This window comes from Rana temporaria, chromosome 2 (genome assembly GCF_905171775.1).
Source record: "Rana temporaria chromosome 2, aRanTem1.1, whole genome shotgun sequence".
In the NCBI taxonomy this organism is placed as follows: domain Eukaryota; kingdom Metazoa; phylum Chordata; class Amphibia; order Anura; family Ranidae; genus Rana; species Rana temporaria.
This window is the reverse complement of record NC_053490.1, coordinates 268,917,955-268,937,130: the sequence shown is the minus strand read 5'-3', so window position 1 is coordinate 268,937,130 and position 19,176 is coordinate 268,917,955. Positions and strand designations below refer to the sequence as shown.

The 19,176-nt window shown below is 41.5% G+C and overlaps 1 protein-coding gene across 1 annotated transcript in view; it reads left to right on the top strand.

Moving 5' to 3' along the window:
- INTS2 (integrator complex subunit 2) overlaps nt 1-19,176 on the top strand; it is a 78,644-nt gene that overhangs the window by 25,240 nt on the left and 34,228 nt on the right. The window contains exons 12-16 of the mRNA XM_040336929.1: nt 628-696; nt 7,762-7,896; nt 13,624-13,906; nt 14,845-14,949; nt 18,071-18,235. Of these exons, the coding sequence (XP_040192863.1) occupies nt 628-696; nt 7,762-7,896; nt 13,624-13,906; nt 14,845-14,949; nt 18,071-18,235 (757 nt within the window). The remainder of the gene's footprint in view (nt 1-627; nt 697-7,761; nt 7,897-13,623; nt 13,907-14,844; nt 14,950-18,070; nt 18,236-19,176) is intronic.

Here is a 19,176-nt window from a genome sequence, read left to right as displayed (position 1 = left end):
CTGGCTGATTGTCTTAATTTTTCGGATCAGCAAAAAAAAAAAATGCAAATGCATCTTGCTACACCCCACACTCCTGCACAGTAATGATAGAGTGAGAAGGGGGCAAGCGGCCAGTATTTGGAAGTCTGACGGACTGTTTAGATGTTAAATTTTAAAAGCAGCAGCAAACCTGCTGACCTTACATGGTTGCTAATGTGACAGAACACCTCTGATTTTCAGATTTAAACAGTCCGTCGGATTTCCAAATACTGTATTTATGCATATAAGCTCCGTTTTGTGTTGAAAATAACTGTGAAATGTAAAACTCCGGTGGGTGCAACAAGATGTCCGCTTGCCCCCTCCTCACTCTATCATTACTTTGCATGAGTGTGGGGGTGTAGCAAGATGACGGCATTTGTCTTTTTTTTTGCTGATCCGAAAAATTATCCGATTCGTGACTCTGATCCGAACCGTGAGTTTTTTGATCCGTTGCACCCCTAGTGTGTGTGTGTGTGTGTGTGTGTGTGTGTGTGTGTGTGTATATATAATCTCTAGCGGTTGCTTAGATATTGCTGACAAATATGTTAAATAATGAGCTGAGTTTTAATCAAGCAGAACCTTATAAACCTAATTTTGTTAATTTTCCAGATTGTCATCAAACCTAACTCGCTTAGTAGAATGAAGACCATTTTCACCCAGGAGATATTTACAGAGCAGGTAAAGTTCATAATCTTATTTGTGGAAGTAATTATAGCTTGGTGTACTAATGAGCCTCACTAAACTAGAGGAAAATCACTCAAGAAAATGTAATTGCAGGCTGGTTTAATAGAGAATGCTGCTGTATCTACAGATAATGTTTGGAGTAATTATGTTAATGGTCTGCTAAGGCGCAATTTCTTCTCCTTTTTTTTTTTTTTTTTTTTTTACTTGTTTTGAGGAGCTCTTCTAATGCCTTTGTGTTAGTTATACTGGACCCCTTGATTAATGAATATTGTTAAAGAAAACCTCCAATCCAACCCAGAGATCTGTAGGCAGCTGAAATTTATATACACATCTTGTTTTACTTGTTAAAATCAAACTCCTGCTTCTTTCTTCTCCAGAACATTCCAGTAGGTAAGTGCAACTGCCCAATAGGTAAGGTAGACTGCCCATTACATCCTTTAGGAGGTAGGAACTCCAAACTCAACTGTCACAGGGAATTCAAGGTTTGCATATAAAACCTCAGGTGCCTATTGATCAGTTTGACCAGCAGTATACACTGAAGGTAGCATCTGCCTACTTTTCTCATTTTAACACGTGTGTTTTTTTTTAATGAAATTATTTGAAGTGATCCTTTTACCAGTTTTAAGAACATAGAGCAGCAGTCCCCTGTAAAATAGGTAGCTTTGTACTTGCCTGTAGCGGGAAATGTGACACAACTTTGCTTAAATTTTACACGTGTAGTGTTATGACTGTTCTGTCTACAGCGGAGATGGCGAACCCATGGCATTAATGCCACATCTGGCTGACAGAGCCCTCTCTGTGGGCATGCAAGCTATACTCCATCAAAATCCAATACATGGATTTTGGATGATTGTCATAATCCTTATAGGACTTATGACAATTCTCCAAACACCAGATAAAAAGGATAGACACCATAATAAACACACTCAAGTAAATGAACAGGCAGAATTATTTGAAGTCTCCCCATTTTGGTTTTACAGACCCCTTTTATTTCACATTCAAAATAAATTTCGTCCAGCCCTGAGGTTTTCGTTTTTTCTAAACTAAAACCTCAGTGTTCGGGTTTAATAGCAGTGTTGGCACTTTGAAATAAGTTGCTTTTGTGTTTCAGTTTGGGCACTCGGGCTCAAAAAGGTTTACCATCACTGATCTACAGTGTGACATGATGGCTGCTCATGGTGCAGCAGTTTTAAAAGAGCAATATGGCAAAATCAACCTTTTATACTCGCCTAGGTGGATGCAGCTTGGATCATCTGCACATCTGTAGTGAGAACTGAGCGATCAAACATCACTGATTGCTCTGTTCTTGCCCTCCACTCTGAGCAGAGAGCTGTAACTGTCAGTCCCTGGTTTTCTGATCTGTCTTTCAGCACTCACTGGAGCGCTGGGCTGTGGACAGGGCACAAGGGGCTGGCATAGGCTCTCAGCGAATTGTTGGCGGCTGAGACAGGTGGTAATCCAAGCTTCTAGGTGGATCCTGACCAGATAGTCTACCTGCCTGTGGTTAGCGCAGCGCCCTGCAGACTTCCTGGCGAGCTCTGCACGTGGACTGTGCGAACACGCCGGAGCTCATCCCTACTCCTGAACACATGTAAATTGGCTCTAAACTGTGTCTAAAAAAGCAGCCGGCCACTGATTGCTTTTCAGGACGATAGAGACTGCCGCTTATATACAAATGCTTCTGGGGGATGCTGATATCTGGCATTCCCTTTGCTGAACACTGTTCTTTGTCCTGCTAACATGTAAGTCATTACTATGTGCTGTATTTCTAAAACATTTAAAACGGTTGCAGCCCCAGTATTTTTTCTTTTTCAAGGAAGGGTTAAGCCTGCATCTACTTTAATTAATACTTATTAAAATGCCCACTTGCAATACAATAATGTGCCTTCTCAGGATACCTGTCTCCTGTGACTGATAAAAGACCTTCCATAAGTGTGGAAGGTTTATAAAGTAATAAATAGTGCAATAAATCTCAGGTAAAGCCACAGCAAACCAAATAAAGTAAAAAAAAAACTACAATGTGCATCTTTTATCATACCTGGGATATAACTGTTAATGGTTGTATAATATTGTGTTGAAAATAAGTTAACATGATCTAGAATAATATGATACTTAGGAGTGTCTATTTACAAATGTTTCATGTAAGATTTACACAGTTCTGACCTTGAATTCACACATTTTTCAAATTGAATTGAAAACATTTTATAAATAGACCTCTTAAAATTGTCCAGTCATGTCATTCTTTTCATTTTTATTTACTCATCAGCTTTATTATGCTCCCTTGCTACTATTCACCTTATGTTAATTTTCACATCATTTGATGAGAGTTGCTTCTAAGATATGTCGGAGATGAAAAGTAGTTTTCAAACACACTTTATTTTTTTGTGGGTATGTTACTGAAAAAAACAGCAACATTCTGTTCTAAAATGAATTGCAGCTCTCTAGAGGCTGGAGCTCTTAATCCCTTAATCTATGTGATGGTGCCTTACATTAAGCCCTACCAATGTCAGGTTTCTGTGGTAAGGACGTTGCTGAAATGAGAGTAACTTTTTCATTATTATTCAGCTGATGCACTTGTCGTGTTCTAATGAGGAAAGTTACTGTGTCAGCATCCCTTTTGGGAGTATCTTATGAAAAAAATGTTTTATTTTTTTGCAATGGATAAATAAAATCTGACTTGTATCATCGTGCAGACTTTTAGTATTGCCACCAGTAGTTAACACGCAAGGTTGCATATTGTATGAACCCATGTTTTACTTGTTTAGTATCCATTGCAGAAGTGAGAGACTGTTATGTTTTAATGATGCTGGCTTGCAGGTGTCACTGTAAAGAGTGTAATGAAGGCACACAATTGACTAATTGAGATGAACACTCTTTAATATTTAGAACTTTAAAATGATTGTAAAGCTTCTTTTGTATTACCGTATATACTTGAGTATAACCCGAATATAAGCCGAGGCACCTAATTTTACCACAAAAAAATGGGAAAACGTATTGACTCGAGTATAAGCCTAGGGTGTCCATCTGCATGCCTCACTGTGCCCGTGCCTCACTGTGCCCATGCTTCACGGTGCCCATGCCTAGACTGACGCTTAACATGGGAGTCTATGGAAGTGGTGTCCGGAATTGAAAAATTGGTGCTCCCCAGCCGTAGGTCCCCCAGACAACAAACTTTGCACACTTGTAGAGGAGAAATGGAGCTACGTGTGCCAAGTTCTGGGTCCAGGGGACCTACGCCGGCCGGTACCGGGTCCCCAAAGACACTGGAAAAATTACCATTTAACATTGGAGTCTATGGAAGGGGTGCCCGGCTTTGAAAAATCGGTGCTCCCCGGCTGTAGGTTCCCTGGACAACAAACTTTGCACACTTGTAGAGGAAGAGTTGGGGGTATATGTGTGCCAAGTTTGGCAAGCCGACTGGTACTGGGTCCCGAAAGTCCGGGAGATTAGGTGCAAAAAGGTAACTTGAGTATAAGCCGAGGGGGGCATTTTCAGCACAAAAAAATGTGCGGAAAAACTCGGCTTATACTCGAGTATACACGGTATTTAATAACAAACATGCTATACTTGCCTGCTGTGTGCAATGGTTTTGCACAAGTAGGCATAGACTCTAGATAGACATTGTCATGTTTCTCCAGACTGCATGACCCTATGTTTGATTCTTTAATACAGATGACGAGAGTGGCTTGTAGAGGGTCCAGAGAATGTATATTATTATTTTTTTTTTTTTACAATGGCTGCAGCAATTTGTCTTTCTATGTTGGTTGCGCTACCTAAAGCAGTAGTAGGCAACCTCGGCCCTCCAGCTCTGGTAAAACTACAAATCCCATTATGATTCTGCCTCTAGGAGTCATGCCTGTGCTTGTTGGGGTATTGCAATGTCTCATGGGACTTGTAGTTTCAAAACAGCTGGAGGGCCGAGGTTGCCTACCTTTGACCTAAAGAGAAAAAACTGCCAAACATTATTCATATAAAAGAGTATACCACCAATTATTCCTCTCAAAAGAACTGTCTAAAGAATTTAAGTTTTAAAATCTATATCTGTGAAGCTTTTAATTGTAGTGAAGCTTAAACCTCTTGCATTTAACAATTCAAGCATATTAATATAAACTCCATTCAAATAAGCACCTTTATTTACTTCAGTTTTAGATGTTTATAGATCAGAATTATTTCCCTCTGAGGAACATCGGCAGTCTTGAAGTAATTAAATTAGTCTGCATGGGAAATTATTTAATTACTGCTTGAAAGAACTTGTCTTGCCTCTTTGAATTTTAATGTGGTGTTTAATCATAATCTTTACTGCCTGACTGGTGAATAGTATAATATACGTGTGTGTATTTTTGTTTGTAAAATATAGGACTGTGCAAGTTTGATTCTATTAAAAGCACAACCGTAAATTTTAAATAAATACCAATGGTTAAGTGCTGGAACTCACGGGAATTAAGGGATAGTTGTTGCTTAATGCTTCACTATCAACCTTTATGAATGTGCAGTGACCAGCTTCAATTATTTTCTAGATCTGAAACAAGGCAGGCAAAGTCACTAATTGCATCCATAGCCTACTCTATAATTTATGGCGCATAGGAATGGCTTTATTTTACTAACACTCAAGGTGCAATATAGCTCTGCCTCTGGGGAGCAAGGCACAGAAATGATTGAGGCTCCATTCACACCTGAGTGTATCGATTTTTACTGGCTTTTTTTATTTATTTTTTTATTTTTTTTTTAAGTTTATTTGCAGCTTTTTACAAGCGTTTTAGATGCATATTATAAAAGTTTTACAGCTTTGGGCATTTTGGTTTAGCCAATAGAAAGCACTAGAGGGTGCAGAGTAGCTATTTGAGCATAAATCGCTCAAGTCATATATTTCTATTAGGGTTGTTCTGATACCGATCCCAAGAACTTGCACGAGTATTGGTACTCGTGCAAATGCTCCGATGCTTGATCTGATACCTGTTGTATCGGGCCAGGCATCCTCGGCATAGCAGGAAGGACAGGCAGCCTCACAGGTGATCGGTGCGATGGTGGGGGGAGGTACAAGCACCGATCTCCCTGTGTGGCTTTCAATAAAGCGTCTGACAGTGGCTTCTTCTCCTTCTCTCCCTCCTTTGGCTGTCAAATGCTTTATTGAAAGCCACACAGGGAGATCGGTGCTTGTACCTCCCCACCGCACCGATCATCCCCTGTGGTGTTGTCCTCTCTGGGTCCCCCTCCAGCTTCCCCGTGTGCTCTTTGCTCTCTCTGGGTCCCCCTCCAGCTCCCCTGTGTGCTCCTCGCTCTCTCCGGGTCCCCCTCCAGCTCCCCTGTATGGTCTTCACTCTCTCCGGCTCCCCCTGTATGGTCCTTACTCTCTCCGGGTCCTCCCCTGCCTTAGATCTGTCAGGATGGAGAGTGGAGGATTGTAATTTACCGCCTTCTTTCTTTTCCGAATGCACAGTGTTGGTGATCACTGACTCTGTCCATTCATAACTGAGCAGAGTAAACTGTATCTCCTCTTCATTCACCTTCAGTGCAGAGGCTGCTGAGAAAGGTACTGGGGAATCTGTGTCCTCACTCCCTTTCTCTGTCTCAAGGGGAGACTCCCAATATCTCACCAAAACCCCCAACAGGGTTGATTTAAAAAAAAAAAAAAAGAATTATAATAAATATTTTAAAGGTTAAAAAATAAAATATTAAATAAAAACACTGGCACCATCCACTCCCCCCTCACAAAAAAAGCATTGTTAAAAAAAATAAAATAATTATCGGTACTTGTACTCGGTCTTAAAGTGGTATCTGTGCAACCACTTTTTAAGAGTACAAGTACCAATACTTTTTTTTTCCCCCAAGTACTCGCCAATACTGATTTACCGTTACTTTTTTTTTTTGTCATGTCACAGTGGCACTGATAAGCAGTGGATTGTCAGTATTTTTTTTTTTATTTTACAATTTTTTTGTTTTTACAATTTTTTTTTTTTTTACTTTTTAAGTATTTTTTATTACATTTTTGCTTTAGGTGACAGAAGGCTCAGATGTGAACAGGGGCCATTGAAATGAATGGGATTGGGCTTGTTGAGCTTTTTAAAGCTTCAGACAGAAAATTGCTCAGGTGTGAACGGGGCTTAGCAGTAATTCACAACATCAATAAGTGCAATATGTAAACATACCAATTTTCTCGAATAAAAATATACACATTTCAAAAGATTGTTGATTTGGTTTATGAAAACTAGACCAGGTGGCCAATATGCAGCGTATAGAGTTTATATCCCTTTTTTTAATTTTAGCTGCTGCTTTCTTACAGCTACAGTTTTATTAGCTTATTTTTTGCCTTCCATGGGTCCTTCTTTTCTCCACATCAACATGCTAATAAACTTAAAAAAATAAAAATAACCATGGTTTTCATTATATACCCTTTTAGGCCCCATGTACACGGGACGGTGCTAACAGTACGTTCAGATGCAGTTAGATGCTTTTTTCAACTGCCCCTGAACTCATTCAATGTTATCCTATGTGACCATGTACACAGTCTAGTTTTGCTGTTTTTAGGCAGTTGCGTTTAACAGCGTTTCTTTGAAAGCAAAAAAATGGGTTCAGACGCCGAAGATTTCCATGTTTCAGACGCTAAACCAATCCACATTTTAGCAGCGTTTCGTTTTATAGGCGTGTTTTTTTTTTTTTTTTTTTTTAACGCTTCTAAATGCAAACGTGGCATGTAAACGCAGCAAAAGGGACGTTCCTGGCAGGCTACAGGCTAAGTAATGCCTATATGTAAAGTTGAGCTTCCATAGCTGAAAGAACTGAAGTCTGGTAAATAAAAGGCGTGGGCCAGGGACAATCAGGCTGGGGAGGAAAGTGCTAGATGATGTTTGATGCTCTCCAGCCAGGAAATGAGATGGGTTCCATCTGATTTGCTGCAGATTACCTGAAAGCTATAATACGCAGTAGAATATGTCAAGAATCCTACCAAGTTGAACTGTTTAAGAATGTGTTATGTTTTACAAAGATTATGTATATCTCAAAAGTTTAAAAAAATGTATTTGAAACCTAATAAATAAGATCTTTATTTTGTTCCTCTGTTAGGTTGTCACAGCACATGCGGTTCGTGTCCCTGTTACAAGCAATTTGAGTGCAAACATTACTGGCTTTCTACCAATTCACTGTATTTATCAGCTGCTGAGAAGTCGTGCTTTTACTAAGCACAAGGTGTCAATAAAGGTATGTATTCCATTAATATTTACTTACTCTACCACAAGGCTTCTCAACCAGCGTTCTGTGGAACACCAGGGTTCCTTTAGAGATTGCTAGGGGTTCCTTGAGCACAGGTAAAGTCATAAAGACTGGAAAAAGGAAAAATTATGTGTTTCTTATAGTAAGCAATCGCATCCTTAATTCTACTTTCTCATATCTTTTTTTAACCGGATTTCAGTTTTGCCTTCTTCCCGTTTTTTATGAATATTGCAGCAAGGTTGGCTATTGTCCAGTCTAAGGCCTGGTACACTGTCAGCGTTTTTTCATTCAGCCAGATCACTGTACTAACACATGCTGTGTGACCCGACCCGAGTTGTCAGCGGAGCTCCCCCCGCCGACCCGAGTTGGAAATAGGGGGAGGCTGACAGCAGCAGTGGCTGGATCAATACAGGAGCTTGCCTTGTTCCTGTCCATTGACCATTACCGACCAGACGGGGACAAGTGCAAAGCTCCCATTTTTTTCCCACAAACATAACTCGACTCTGGGAGGTGGGGGGGTTTGTCTGAATGTCCATGCTTGAGCAATTTCTGCCTCTCAGGTAAGTTCCCACTGACATCAATGATCTTTTTAGCTATATGTAAGGGGATAATTATTTCCAATAACCACAAGTATAGGGAGCATTATTCCCACTGATCATTGTGAATGTGTGTGATTCTCAAAATAATGTATCACGAGTTGTAGATATAGTAATTTTTAGCAGGGTTTTCCTGAGACTGGAATGTTATTTCAAGGGTTCCTTTGTGCTGAAAAGGTTGACAGAGGCTGATCCGCCATATTATACAATTTCTCTTTGGTTAGCCTGAGAGATGCAATATGGGGTTGACTTAATAAAGCAGTTGTGAATCTTCACTCAGGTTGTAGCTATGTTCACTTTGAATACCCAGTCATGTGCAGACAATAATATGTCTCCTTGCCTACCCCCATCCGTGACGGCTTTCATATAACGAGAAAGAGCGTCCGCCTGAGAACACTTTTTTAGTTCTTCCATAAATGCAAGTTTTATGTTTTGACTTTTTGTTTTTTCTACATTGGTTGGTCTTGTACCTGTTTTAAATATACAAATTGTATGGCCACATTGTTTTTTTTTTTTTTTAAAGGTTAACTTTTTTATTTTTTTATAAACAAAACACATAATAGTTACACAGGCATATAATCATAGCGAACATCGCTGCAAACATAGTGCAATACATTAATCAGGTATACAGGTGAATAGTGTGAAACAGTACACAGAAAACATCAGCACACAGCATAGCTTACTCTAGTCAGGGCATAGGCACTGTCGGTAATTGGACCATAATATCCCTATTACGAGTTGTGCCCTAGGGGGCAGGTGGTATGGTACTATCTGAGGTAACCCAGGATTTCCATATTTTGGAGAACTTCTTTGGACATCCTCTAGCTTCGTATGTTAACTTATATAGTGATATTGCTTGGTTGATTATGGTAAGCCAGAACTTTATAGTCGGTGTGGATTGGGATTTCCCTTGCATGGTTATCGTTTTTTTAGTGTAAAACATCACTATGCGTATAAAGGATTGCAAATTTTTGGACAATGCTTCATCATCAACATATCCCAGCAGACATCTAAGAGGATTACAAATGTTTGGTATCTCAGCTACAGAGCTGATGAAGGCTGTAACATCCGACCAAAACCTCCTGATCGGAGCACATTCCCACATCAGATGGAAGAACGTGCCATCGGTCATTCCACATCGAGTGCACACAGGAGCGGATAATCTCTTCAGTCTATAGAACAAATATGGTGTAAAATATGATCTATACATCAGTTTGGTCTGGATCACCTTATCCCTTGAGGAGATGACGGAGGGCACCTGGAGTGGAAGAATTTCACCCCAAATCTCCTCCGTCAGCTCAGGTATGTCTGTGTGCCATCTCTGTTCAATGGTGGTAAGCCTAGCGGTCGTGGAGTGTAGTAGAGTCTTATAGTAAGAGGAGACTAGTTTGGTGTAGGAGGGATCCGTCAGTAAGTTTTCAAGTAGAGACGTACACATCTCTATTTCGCAGCCCGAATTGTGCCGCATCGGTATGTCGTATCTGTAGATATTGGAAGTGCGTGGGAGTCCAAAGTCTCTCTGGAATTCCTCAAACAAACGGAACGTATTGTCTGTAAATAGGTGCGATATCGTCGCCGTCCCCGTCGGTTCTCTGATGAAATTCTGGTAGGCATGGGTTTCCCCATAGCGGAGCGTTGGGAGAATATTTAGTTGGGGTGCTGGGTGGTAATAGTTTAGAGATTTTAAAGATCCGCAAGGTCATGGCCAAAACATTTACCCCTTCCCTCCCCCTAAGCGACAGACGGTGTATGAGGTTCTGGAGAGATTCATATGAGGTGAGGATGGCCGCCTCTAGAGCAGCAGCCGCATTGTTGGCCTCGGGATAAAACCACCAATGGGTATGCGCCATTTGTGAAGCAATATAGTACGTTTGGAGACAGGGGAGTGCCAGGCCCCCCTCCAAAGTAGGTAGTTGTAAAGTTTGCTTAGCGATCCTCACTACACCTGTAGGGCCACATTGTTGAATAAAAGTTGCTACTAGGTATGCTAAGGTTCCCTTTAGTCTGGATTACTTCATATATGTAGAACACGCATAGATGTGGTGATGGTGCAACCTTATCTGCTTACGTCTCTAATGCGGAGTCAATAAAATGTATCCTTGTCTGCAATGCTGTCTTGGAAGGAACTCAATGAAGGCAGCTCAAATGTAGGTCTCCTTGCAGTCTGCAAATGATATTAAGAACCCCGTACAGACTGCTCTTATGTGCAGGAATTTATGACCTGCTTGTGACTTCAGCAGAGATCTTAATGTGAGACCTCAGCTTACTTAACAAGTTTACAAGCACATTCCAATGCAGCAATAAAGCTGCAGAAAGTCTTCTGATTTGAAAACAAATGACTGTAGCATACATTATATTATTTATGTCCTTAGATTAAACATAAGCCAAAGGATTCAGTAAAGCTTTTGTGTGGACTTGAATTCTAGGGTTACTTAGTAAATACTGTCTCAAGTGTGAACTGGCATGTTCACTAGATGCTTACAGATACATTTGTTATTGGGCTGGTAACCAGTGCAATGTGTGCAAACAACTGCCTGTCTCGGGTGACACAGGTTCCAAGGAAACCTTGCCATCCCCTTTTGTGTTTGAATACAAATGTGGGAGTGCTAATGTCATGAAATGCATCGTCTAGCTCAAACTGCGGATAGTGCCCCAAGGGCCGGATAAAGGCAAGCAAAGGGCCGGATGCGGCCCTTTGCTTGCCTTTATCCGGCCCTTGGGGCACTATCCCTCCCACTGATATGAGTCACTATTCTGCCATCTGACACCGACAATGGAGCACCATTTCTCCCACTGACGCAACTAATAGAGCACTATTCCTCCCTATGATACCAACAATGGGGCACTATTCCTCCCTATGATACCAACAATGGGGCACTATTCCTCCCCCTAATACCAGATGTTTACTAACAATGATGCCAGGAAAATTTCCACTCCCGCTGGCCAAAGTCCAGCCCTCGAAGAGTCTGAAGGACAATAAACCACCCCTTTATTTAGAATGTTTGGAGACCCCTGATCTAGCTGTTTGAGTGACCTCCTCTTTGTGTCTGTGATTGCTTTGTCTGCATGTGTCAAATCGAAGAACTAACTATATTTCAGCACTAGACTGAGAGACCCAGGGATTGTGGGATATATAGTTTCTTCAAAGGAAGTGTCGGGTCTCACACTAGACAAAGGTCATGCATTAATCTGTGCTGTACCATGACGCACGCCTCCTGCTTAAGCACAAATTGAAACTGCTGACACAGGAATGTAATGATTTAATTTGTGTGTACAGGCAACAAGACACTGAAACTACATGATAAATGCACATCTTATGCAGGTTAAAAACAGTGCATGTAAAACTGTTTACTATACTTCTAACTGGTGGTTGAATACTGTGTTGTCTTATAGTCATATTTCACTTCAAAAACCTCATTGTCACCATTGAGTTAAAAAAAACTGACATTTAACACCGTTGCTAGCATTCAGAATAGCATCATTATAAAGATTCGGAGGGTGAATGTTTTAACTATCTTCTAAGCCTTGTATATCGAAGGCTTGGTTCACACCTATGTGTTTTCAGTGCGTTTTTCAGTTTAGCAGAAAAAACACTACAGTCCATTAAACATGTTGTTTTTTTTTTATGGGTCGCATCTATGCCTTTTACACTGGTGCGTTTTTTGGAAAGGGTCAGGCTTTTTTTTTTTTTTTTCCTGCAGCAGGTTGCGTTTTTGGTTCCTTAAACTTCAATGGAAACGCATCAAAAATGCGTTTTAATGCGTTTTTGCTAGTTTCTCCTGCAAGACAACAGACCCATCTAAAAAAATGCATAAAAAAAGCGTGTGAAGGAAACTTTTCTGACATCTACTTGGCATCTTCTAGGAGTTTTGAGTGGAGTTACCTTAGGCATTGGTTACCAAGTTTTAAGTATTCTGGATTATTGTCATTTTGTTTTCTGTTTTACAAGCCTGGGTATGCCCAATAGACTGTTGTGTTACCTCCACCCTTTCTAAATTCAATAAAAATTCTTTGCAAAAAAAAAAAAATGCAAAACGCACCCAAAAAATGCACCAACTGCAACCTGCAATTCTTTCATTGCAACCTGTGGATAATGAGCTAAACTATTTTCTGATTTCATTTATTGGGGGACAGCAGGGAATCGCATAAGTGGAATATAGTATATGACATTTGACGAGGCTTATTTACACGCTTTCATTGCTAGCGGTGCTGGGTTTATTCCAAGGTTAAAAAGCTCCAGTTCAAGCCCTTACTATGATTCTAGTGAAAATTAGCTAAAGTCTCTCAAGCTTACAGTTTTGTCCTTCTACATTTCCAACTTGAATCTCTTTACAATACCCACGATAGATGGCTCAGTAATGCCTTGTTTCCACTGAGCGGATTGGTTCGGTACGGTACGCTATTTTGGGTGTTTCCATTATGAAAGTGTGCAATTAAACTGAACCGTACCGGACCATTCTGGGTCCTGCTTCAGATGTGGGGCCATAGAAAATGGAACGGTTCCATTAGGGCGGAGATACAATACATTCCACTGATTGGTGGACGCGCTAGGCATTTTTTCTAAACCCTGAATGGTCCCTGACGGTCCGATTTGCAGTGGAAATGCTCACGAGAATAGACCGGTCCCATTCTAACCGCTCCAAATTTACTGACCCGAACCGTTCCGTTCAGTGGAAACAAGGCATTAGTACTGTTTTAGGCAAAATACATTTTTCGTTTAATCAAAGTTGTACTTGTAATCCTCCTTGGATGAAGAATTCCTCCCAGTGTTGGACATCAGGGAAACACATTCCATCCACCAGCCTACCCATTTCAAACATGCTTGCATCAATCTGCCCTTTCAGACCTTCACAACTAGATTGTGGCTCGTTTGAGCACTACTCCCCAAGGTGATTTGTTCTAGGTAGTATGTGGTTTCCAGCTTATAACTCTGTATAGAGATGCTGGAATGGTTCAGCTGAATCATAAGTCTCCTAAAGTCTTCCTTGATTGCCTCACAGCAAATCCTTTTCTTGGCAAACCAGACTAATTACTGAAAAGTCTAGTCCGTATCTATGAGATTGTTTTGTGTAAAGTTTGATGTAGCCAAATATTTCATTATAAATGTAATCTGTTTCAGGACTGGATATATACCCAGCTTTGTGAAACAACCCTTCCACTGCATCAGCAACTGCTCCCCCTGATTGATGTGTACATCAATTCTGTCATCACCCCAGCATCAAAGTCAAGTCCAGAGGCCACTAACAAGCCAATCACTGAGCAAGAAATCCTGAAAGTTTTCCAGGGTCACCCAGGGGAGAGTCTACGCTTAAACCAGAGACACAGAATAACTACTCAACTATTGTTGCTTTATTACCTTCTTTCTTATGAGGAAGCTCTTTTAGCTAATTCAAAGACATTAGGTTGGTAGTTTGCTGTAATTATTTTGACTGTTTCATTAACGTATGTATTTCATGTAGCGCAGTAGTTGACAGCATGTTTGTGCAGAACTTGCATGCTTATCTTAACTTTGATGCCGATTCGAACAATGCTCAACTTCACCTTGTTTAGCAAATACTTTTTCTGTTTTCCAAATACCTTATATAATCGAGTATAAGCCGAGTTTTCAGCACATCTTTTTTTTGTGCTGAAAATGCCCCCCCTCGACTTATACTCGAGTCACCTTTTTGTGTCTGATCTCCCGGACTTTGGGGACCTGGTACTGGCTGTTCGTAGGCCCTAGGCCCTATACCCCAAGCTTGGCACACATGTAGCCCAACTCTTCCTCTACACGTGTGCAGTTTTTGTTGTCCAGGGGACCTACGGCCAGGGAGCACAGATTTTTCAAAGCCGGGCACCCCTTCCATAGACTCCCATGTTAAACGGTAATTTCTCTGGTGAATTTGGGGACCCGGTACTGGCCAGTAGCAGGTCCCCTGGACCCGGAACTTGGGACACATGTAGCCCAATTTCTCCTCTACAAGTGTGCAAAGCTTTTTTGTCTGGGATACCTAATGCTGGGAAGCACCATTTTTTTTTTTTTTTTAAACCCGTGCACCCCTTTCATAGACTACCATGTTAAACGTCAGTCTAGTCATGGGCACAGTGAGGCATGCACATGGACACCCTAGGCTTTTACTTGAGTCAATACATTTTACCATTTTTTTGTGGTAAAATTAGGTGCCTCGGCTTATACTCGAGTATATGTACGGTAATTGAAGGAAAATCTTTTATTTTTTTTATACTTGGAACATGTGCATTTGGCTCTTTATGTAATAGTCTATCTATAGTAGGTACAAAAATATAAATTTTTGTATGTTTTATTTGTGTATTGAGAGATTTGTTACTAATGTTATTACAGCGGCAATGCAGAAAAAGCCAAAGTCTTACTCTTCATCATTGATGGACCAAATTCCTATAAAATATCTTATTCGACAAGCACAGGGTCTACAACAGGAACTTGGAGGTAAGAATATATTTTGACAGGGGCTGTTCCACCAAGGTGCTTGGCTTAAATGTTAAGGTTATTGCACTACGATAATGTATTCCTAACGGGCAGGAAATTTATTGTTAAGACCAGCTTTTCCTGAGCGTGTAGCTGCAGACAATGTGGAGCAAGTTGTTAAAATTCATAACTAAAGCACTAAAGTCAGATAAAGCAGAACTAAAGGCTTTACAAAAAAAAGGCAGGCTCCTTATTGCATAACAGTCATGCAGTGTCTTGCCTGCTATAAAATAGACCTATCTGCCTGCTTGCATTCTTCCTTAGAATGTACTCCTGAGCTGGATTGAATGAACTCCTCCACATGCACAGGAGTTGTGTTATTCTGTGTTGGCCAGTGGCGGTGACAGAAAACCAGGACCCAGCGAGAGTTCACACAGGCATCAGACCATTGGAGCTAAGGTAAGTATTTTAAACTTTAGTTCCACTTTAACTCTGTTGTCTCGGCAGCTCAGCTCACCCTGCCCCCACCAACCTCAGTGCTTCTGTCATGAACTTTCATTGTTAATTTTTTAACAGTGCCTGAAGCTACATGTTCACTTTAAGGAAAGCCTGTCAAGAAAAAAATACTGAGGCTACCATTGCTAACCTTTCTTGTGTGATGTGCAAATAAGGAAATTGTAAAAAATTTACTGCCAGAGTTAGGTACTGTTAAAGTACAGCTAAAAGCTCCTATATGATAGTCCAAACAAGGACCAAATTTACTATGAGGTGCACAAGCCTTAAAAACTTCCTTTTACCTTCTCTGACAGATCCATATCCTCCATGTATGTCTCTTTCCCCTCACATGTATGATACAACGCACAGTGGGAGGGTTTCAGCGATAGAGGCAGTGCCGTCAATCCAGAAAGGAATGGGCAGGAATAAGTATGGTCATGTGCCAGATAAAATGCTACAGGCTTGTGAATCGGCAGTGATCTTGCTGATGGCCACACCCATGCAGTATTTCTAACTCGCTTTAGTGTAAGCAGGCACAACTGCATGAGTGTTTGTTTTTTTGTAACTAGGAGGCTATAGTTCTTTAAATGAACAGAGCCAACTAGATGGTCAATAAGATCTATAAAGGTTTTTTTTCTTGGAAACGATAGGTCTGGTATCATGTGTTGCCACTCTCTAGTGCAGGGATCGGCAACCCTTCGATCGCGGGCTACTTGTCGACCATGGGTAGGTAACGTTTAGACCGCGAACAAGGTCTGCGCTACGGACCCCCGCCTCCTACTGCTAGCTGCCGGTCTTCACCCTCAGCCTCCTCTGCCGAGCCTTCGGTCGTTCTCTCTCTCTCTCCTTCCTCCCCTCCTCCGAGCCTTCGGTCCTCCTCCCTCCCTCCCCTCTGCCGAGCTTTCGGTCCTCCTCTCTCCCTCCCTCCCCTCCTGCCTCCTCCATCGCTGTCATCGGTGAACAGTGGAGAGCAAGAGGCAGTACAAGACAGAGGGCGGGCAGAGGAGCTGTCCAAGTTAACTTTTCTAGTTAACCCGCATGTTATTGGTTGCTAAGTCCTGAGCAATTTATCACCAGCTTGTTAATATGAAAAGTCACTCGGCCAGCTCCTGCTCCCGCCCCCTATCCAGAACTGTGCAAAGTAGGATGCAATGGAACACTGCAATGGGGGGGGGAGAAGAGAGGACATTACTGTGTGTGCTTGGGGGGGGGGGGTGTGATGTGAAGGGGGCAGTGGACACTTCTATGGCAGGGAGGGGGGGGGGGGCAAGAGGACACTACTCTGTGTGTGTGTGTTGGGGGGGGGGGGTAGGTAGGTAATGTAAAGGGGCAGTGGACACTATTTCCCTGAATTCTGAGGGTAACTCGATCCCGAACCAAGCATTCTGAGGGTAACGCACTCCCGAACCCTGTATTGTTTTGTAATACATTTTTTTTTTTTTTTTTTTTATGTCCACTGCATTTGCAATCTACATTTGGGGTTAACAATGTATCATTACCTGCAGTAGAACTCGGTGCAGGAAACGCACATGGAATATGCCTTTCTGGCATTGTGTTCTAGTGTGAACCGGCCCTAACAGGACACTCAGCCCAGTGATCTTTGACTTTTTTATCAGTGTTATTCAAGTCGATCTCAATGGCCCAGATTCAAGAAGCACTTGCGCCCGCGCAACCATAGGTTGCGCGGCGCAAGGGCTTACTTGCTCCGGTGTAACGAGTGCTCCTGATTCAGGAACCTCGTTACACCGACTGCAGCCTAGGATGTGACAGACATAAGCCTCCTTATGCCTTCACATCCCAGGCTGCATTCTTGCGTTGGCCGCTAGGGGGCGCGGCCATTGTGATCGGCGTATAGTATGCAAATTGCATACTACCACCGATTCACAAAAGTTGCGCGGGCCCTGCGCACGCAAGGTACGGAGTTTCCGTACGGCCACTTTAGCATAAGGCTGCTCCTGCTAATAGCAGGCGCAGCCAATGCTAAAGTATAGCTGCGCTTCCCGCTCGTGAAATTTAAATTTCACGTCGTTTACGTAAGTGAACCGTGAATGGCGCTGGACGCCATTCACGTTCACTTAGAAGCAAATGACGTCCTTGCGACGTCATTTGCCGCAATGCACGTCGGGAAAGTTTCCCGACGGAGCATGCGCTGTTCGCTCGGCGCGGGAGCGCGCCTAATTTAAATGATTCCCGCCCCCGGCGGGATCATTTACATTAGGCGCCCTTACGCAGGGCTATTTAGCATATCGCCCGCGCAATTTACGGAGCAACTGCTCCGTGAATCGCGGGCAAAGCGCAATATTTGTGTGGGCGCAGAGAAAAATTTTTGCTCTTTGCCCACGCAAATATTGCGCGATTCTACCTGAATCTGGGCCAATCTCTCTATGGTTGCCTACACATGCTCTATTGTTTTCAAATGTATTGTTTTGTCTGCTGATGCTTGGAAAGGGCTTACTAACTTTGGGACTGAAGGGAGCTGCCCTAAATTGACTTGTCTTTATAACAGCCCTGATTGGCATGAATTTTCCATAACAGCAATATTTGCTTTTACTTTGAACAGCTTTAAAATTAATTGATATAATTTTTACTCAACTGGTCATATTTGTACATCTAAAAAAGCAATATATATTCTCCATCTATATTTTAGGTTTACACTCAGCCTTGCTACGTCTGCTTGCTACAAACTACCCACATCTCTGCATTGTGGATGACTGGATCTGTGAGGAAGAAATCACAGGGACAGACGCGCTTTTGAGAAGGATGTTATTAACAAACTCTGCCAAAAGTCATTCTCCAAAACAGCTACAGGAGGGTAAGGTCTGGCTTTTAACCACTTCAGCCCCAGAAGATTTTACCCCCTAAATTACCAGGCCATTTTTTGCGATACGGCACTGCGTCGCTTTAACAATTGTGCGGTCGTGCAACGTTGTACCCAAACAAAATTTTACCTCCTTTTTTTTTTTTTCACAAATAGAAGTCTTTTGGTGGTATTTGATCAGCTCTGCGGGTTACATTTTTTTGCGCTATAAACAAAAAATAACAAACATTTTGTGAAAAAAAAGCAATATTTTTTTTTTTACCATTTGCTATAATAAATATCCCCAAAAAAGTTATTTTTCAGTTTAGGCCGATTTTATATATTCTTATACATATTTTTGGTTAAAAATAATCGCAATAAGCGTATATTGATTGGTTTGCCCAAAAGTTTATAGCATCTTCAAAATAGGGCATATATTTTATATATATATATATATATATATATATATATATATATATATATATATTATATAAAATCAGTAATTACTTTGCCATTACATGTGGTACCAGCTGCAATTCAAATCTTCATTGTTGCCCATTGAGTTCCATGGGGGCCACACTGCAACCATGAGCTGAAATCATAGGGCAGTCCTGCCATGTAAAATTGCCATTATACAATAAAAAAAAAAAAAAAAAAAAAGCAAGCGGCACTAGCACATCCTAAACACCTGTCAGCCACTGCTATACTGCATGCGGCTCAGCAACATGTTTTTATGACCCCCTTGGCTGCCTGTCTGAAAGAACCCATAGGCAGCCCATATATCATTTATTTTTTTTGCATTCAACCAGTGATCTGATTCCCCTGTCTACACATTCTAGGAGGGTGAGGGAAGCCTCCTGACGGCATTGAAAATGTTGACGATGTTTGGAAAAAACCTGACAAGCTGATTGATCAAACACAGACAATCGCTCGCTTCTCAGAACTCCATGAGCTCT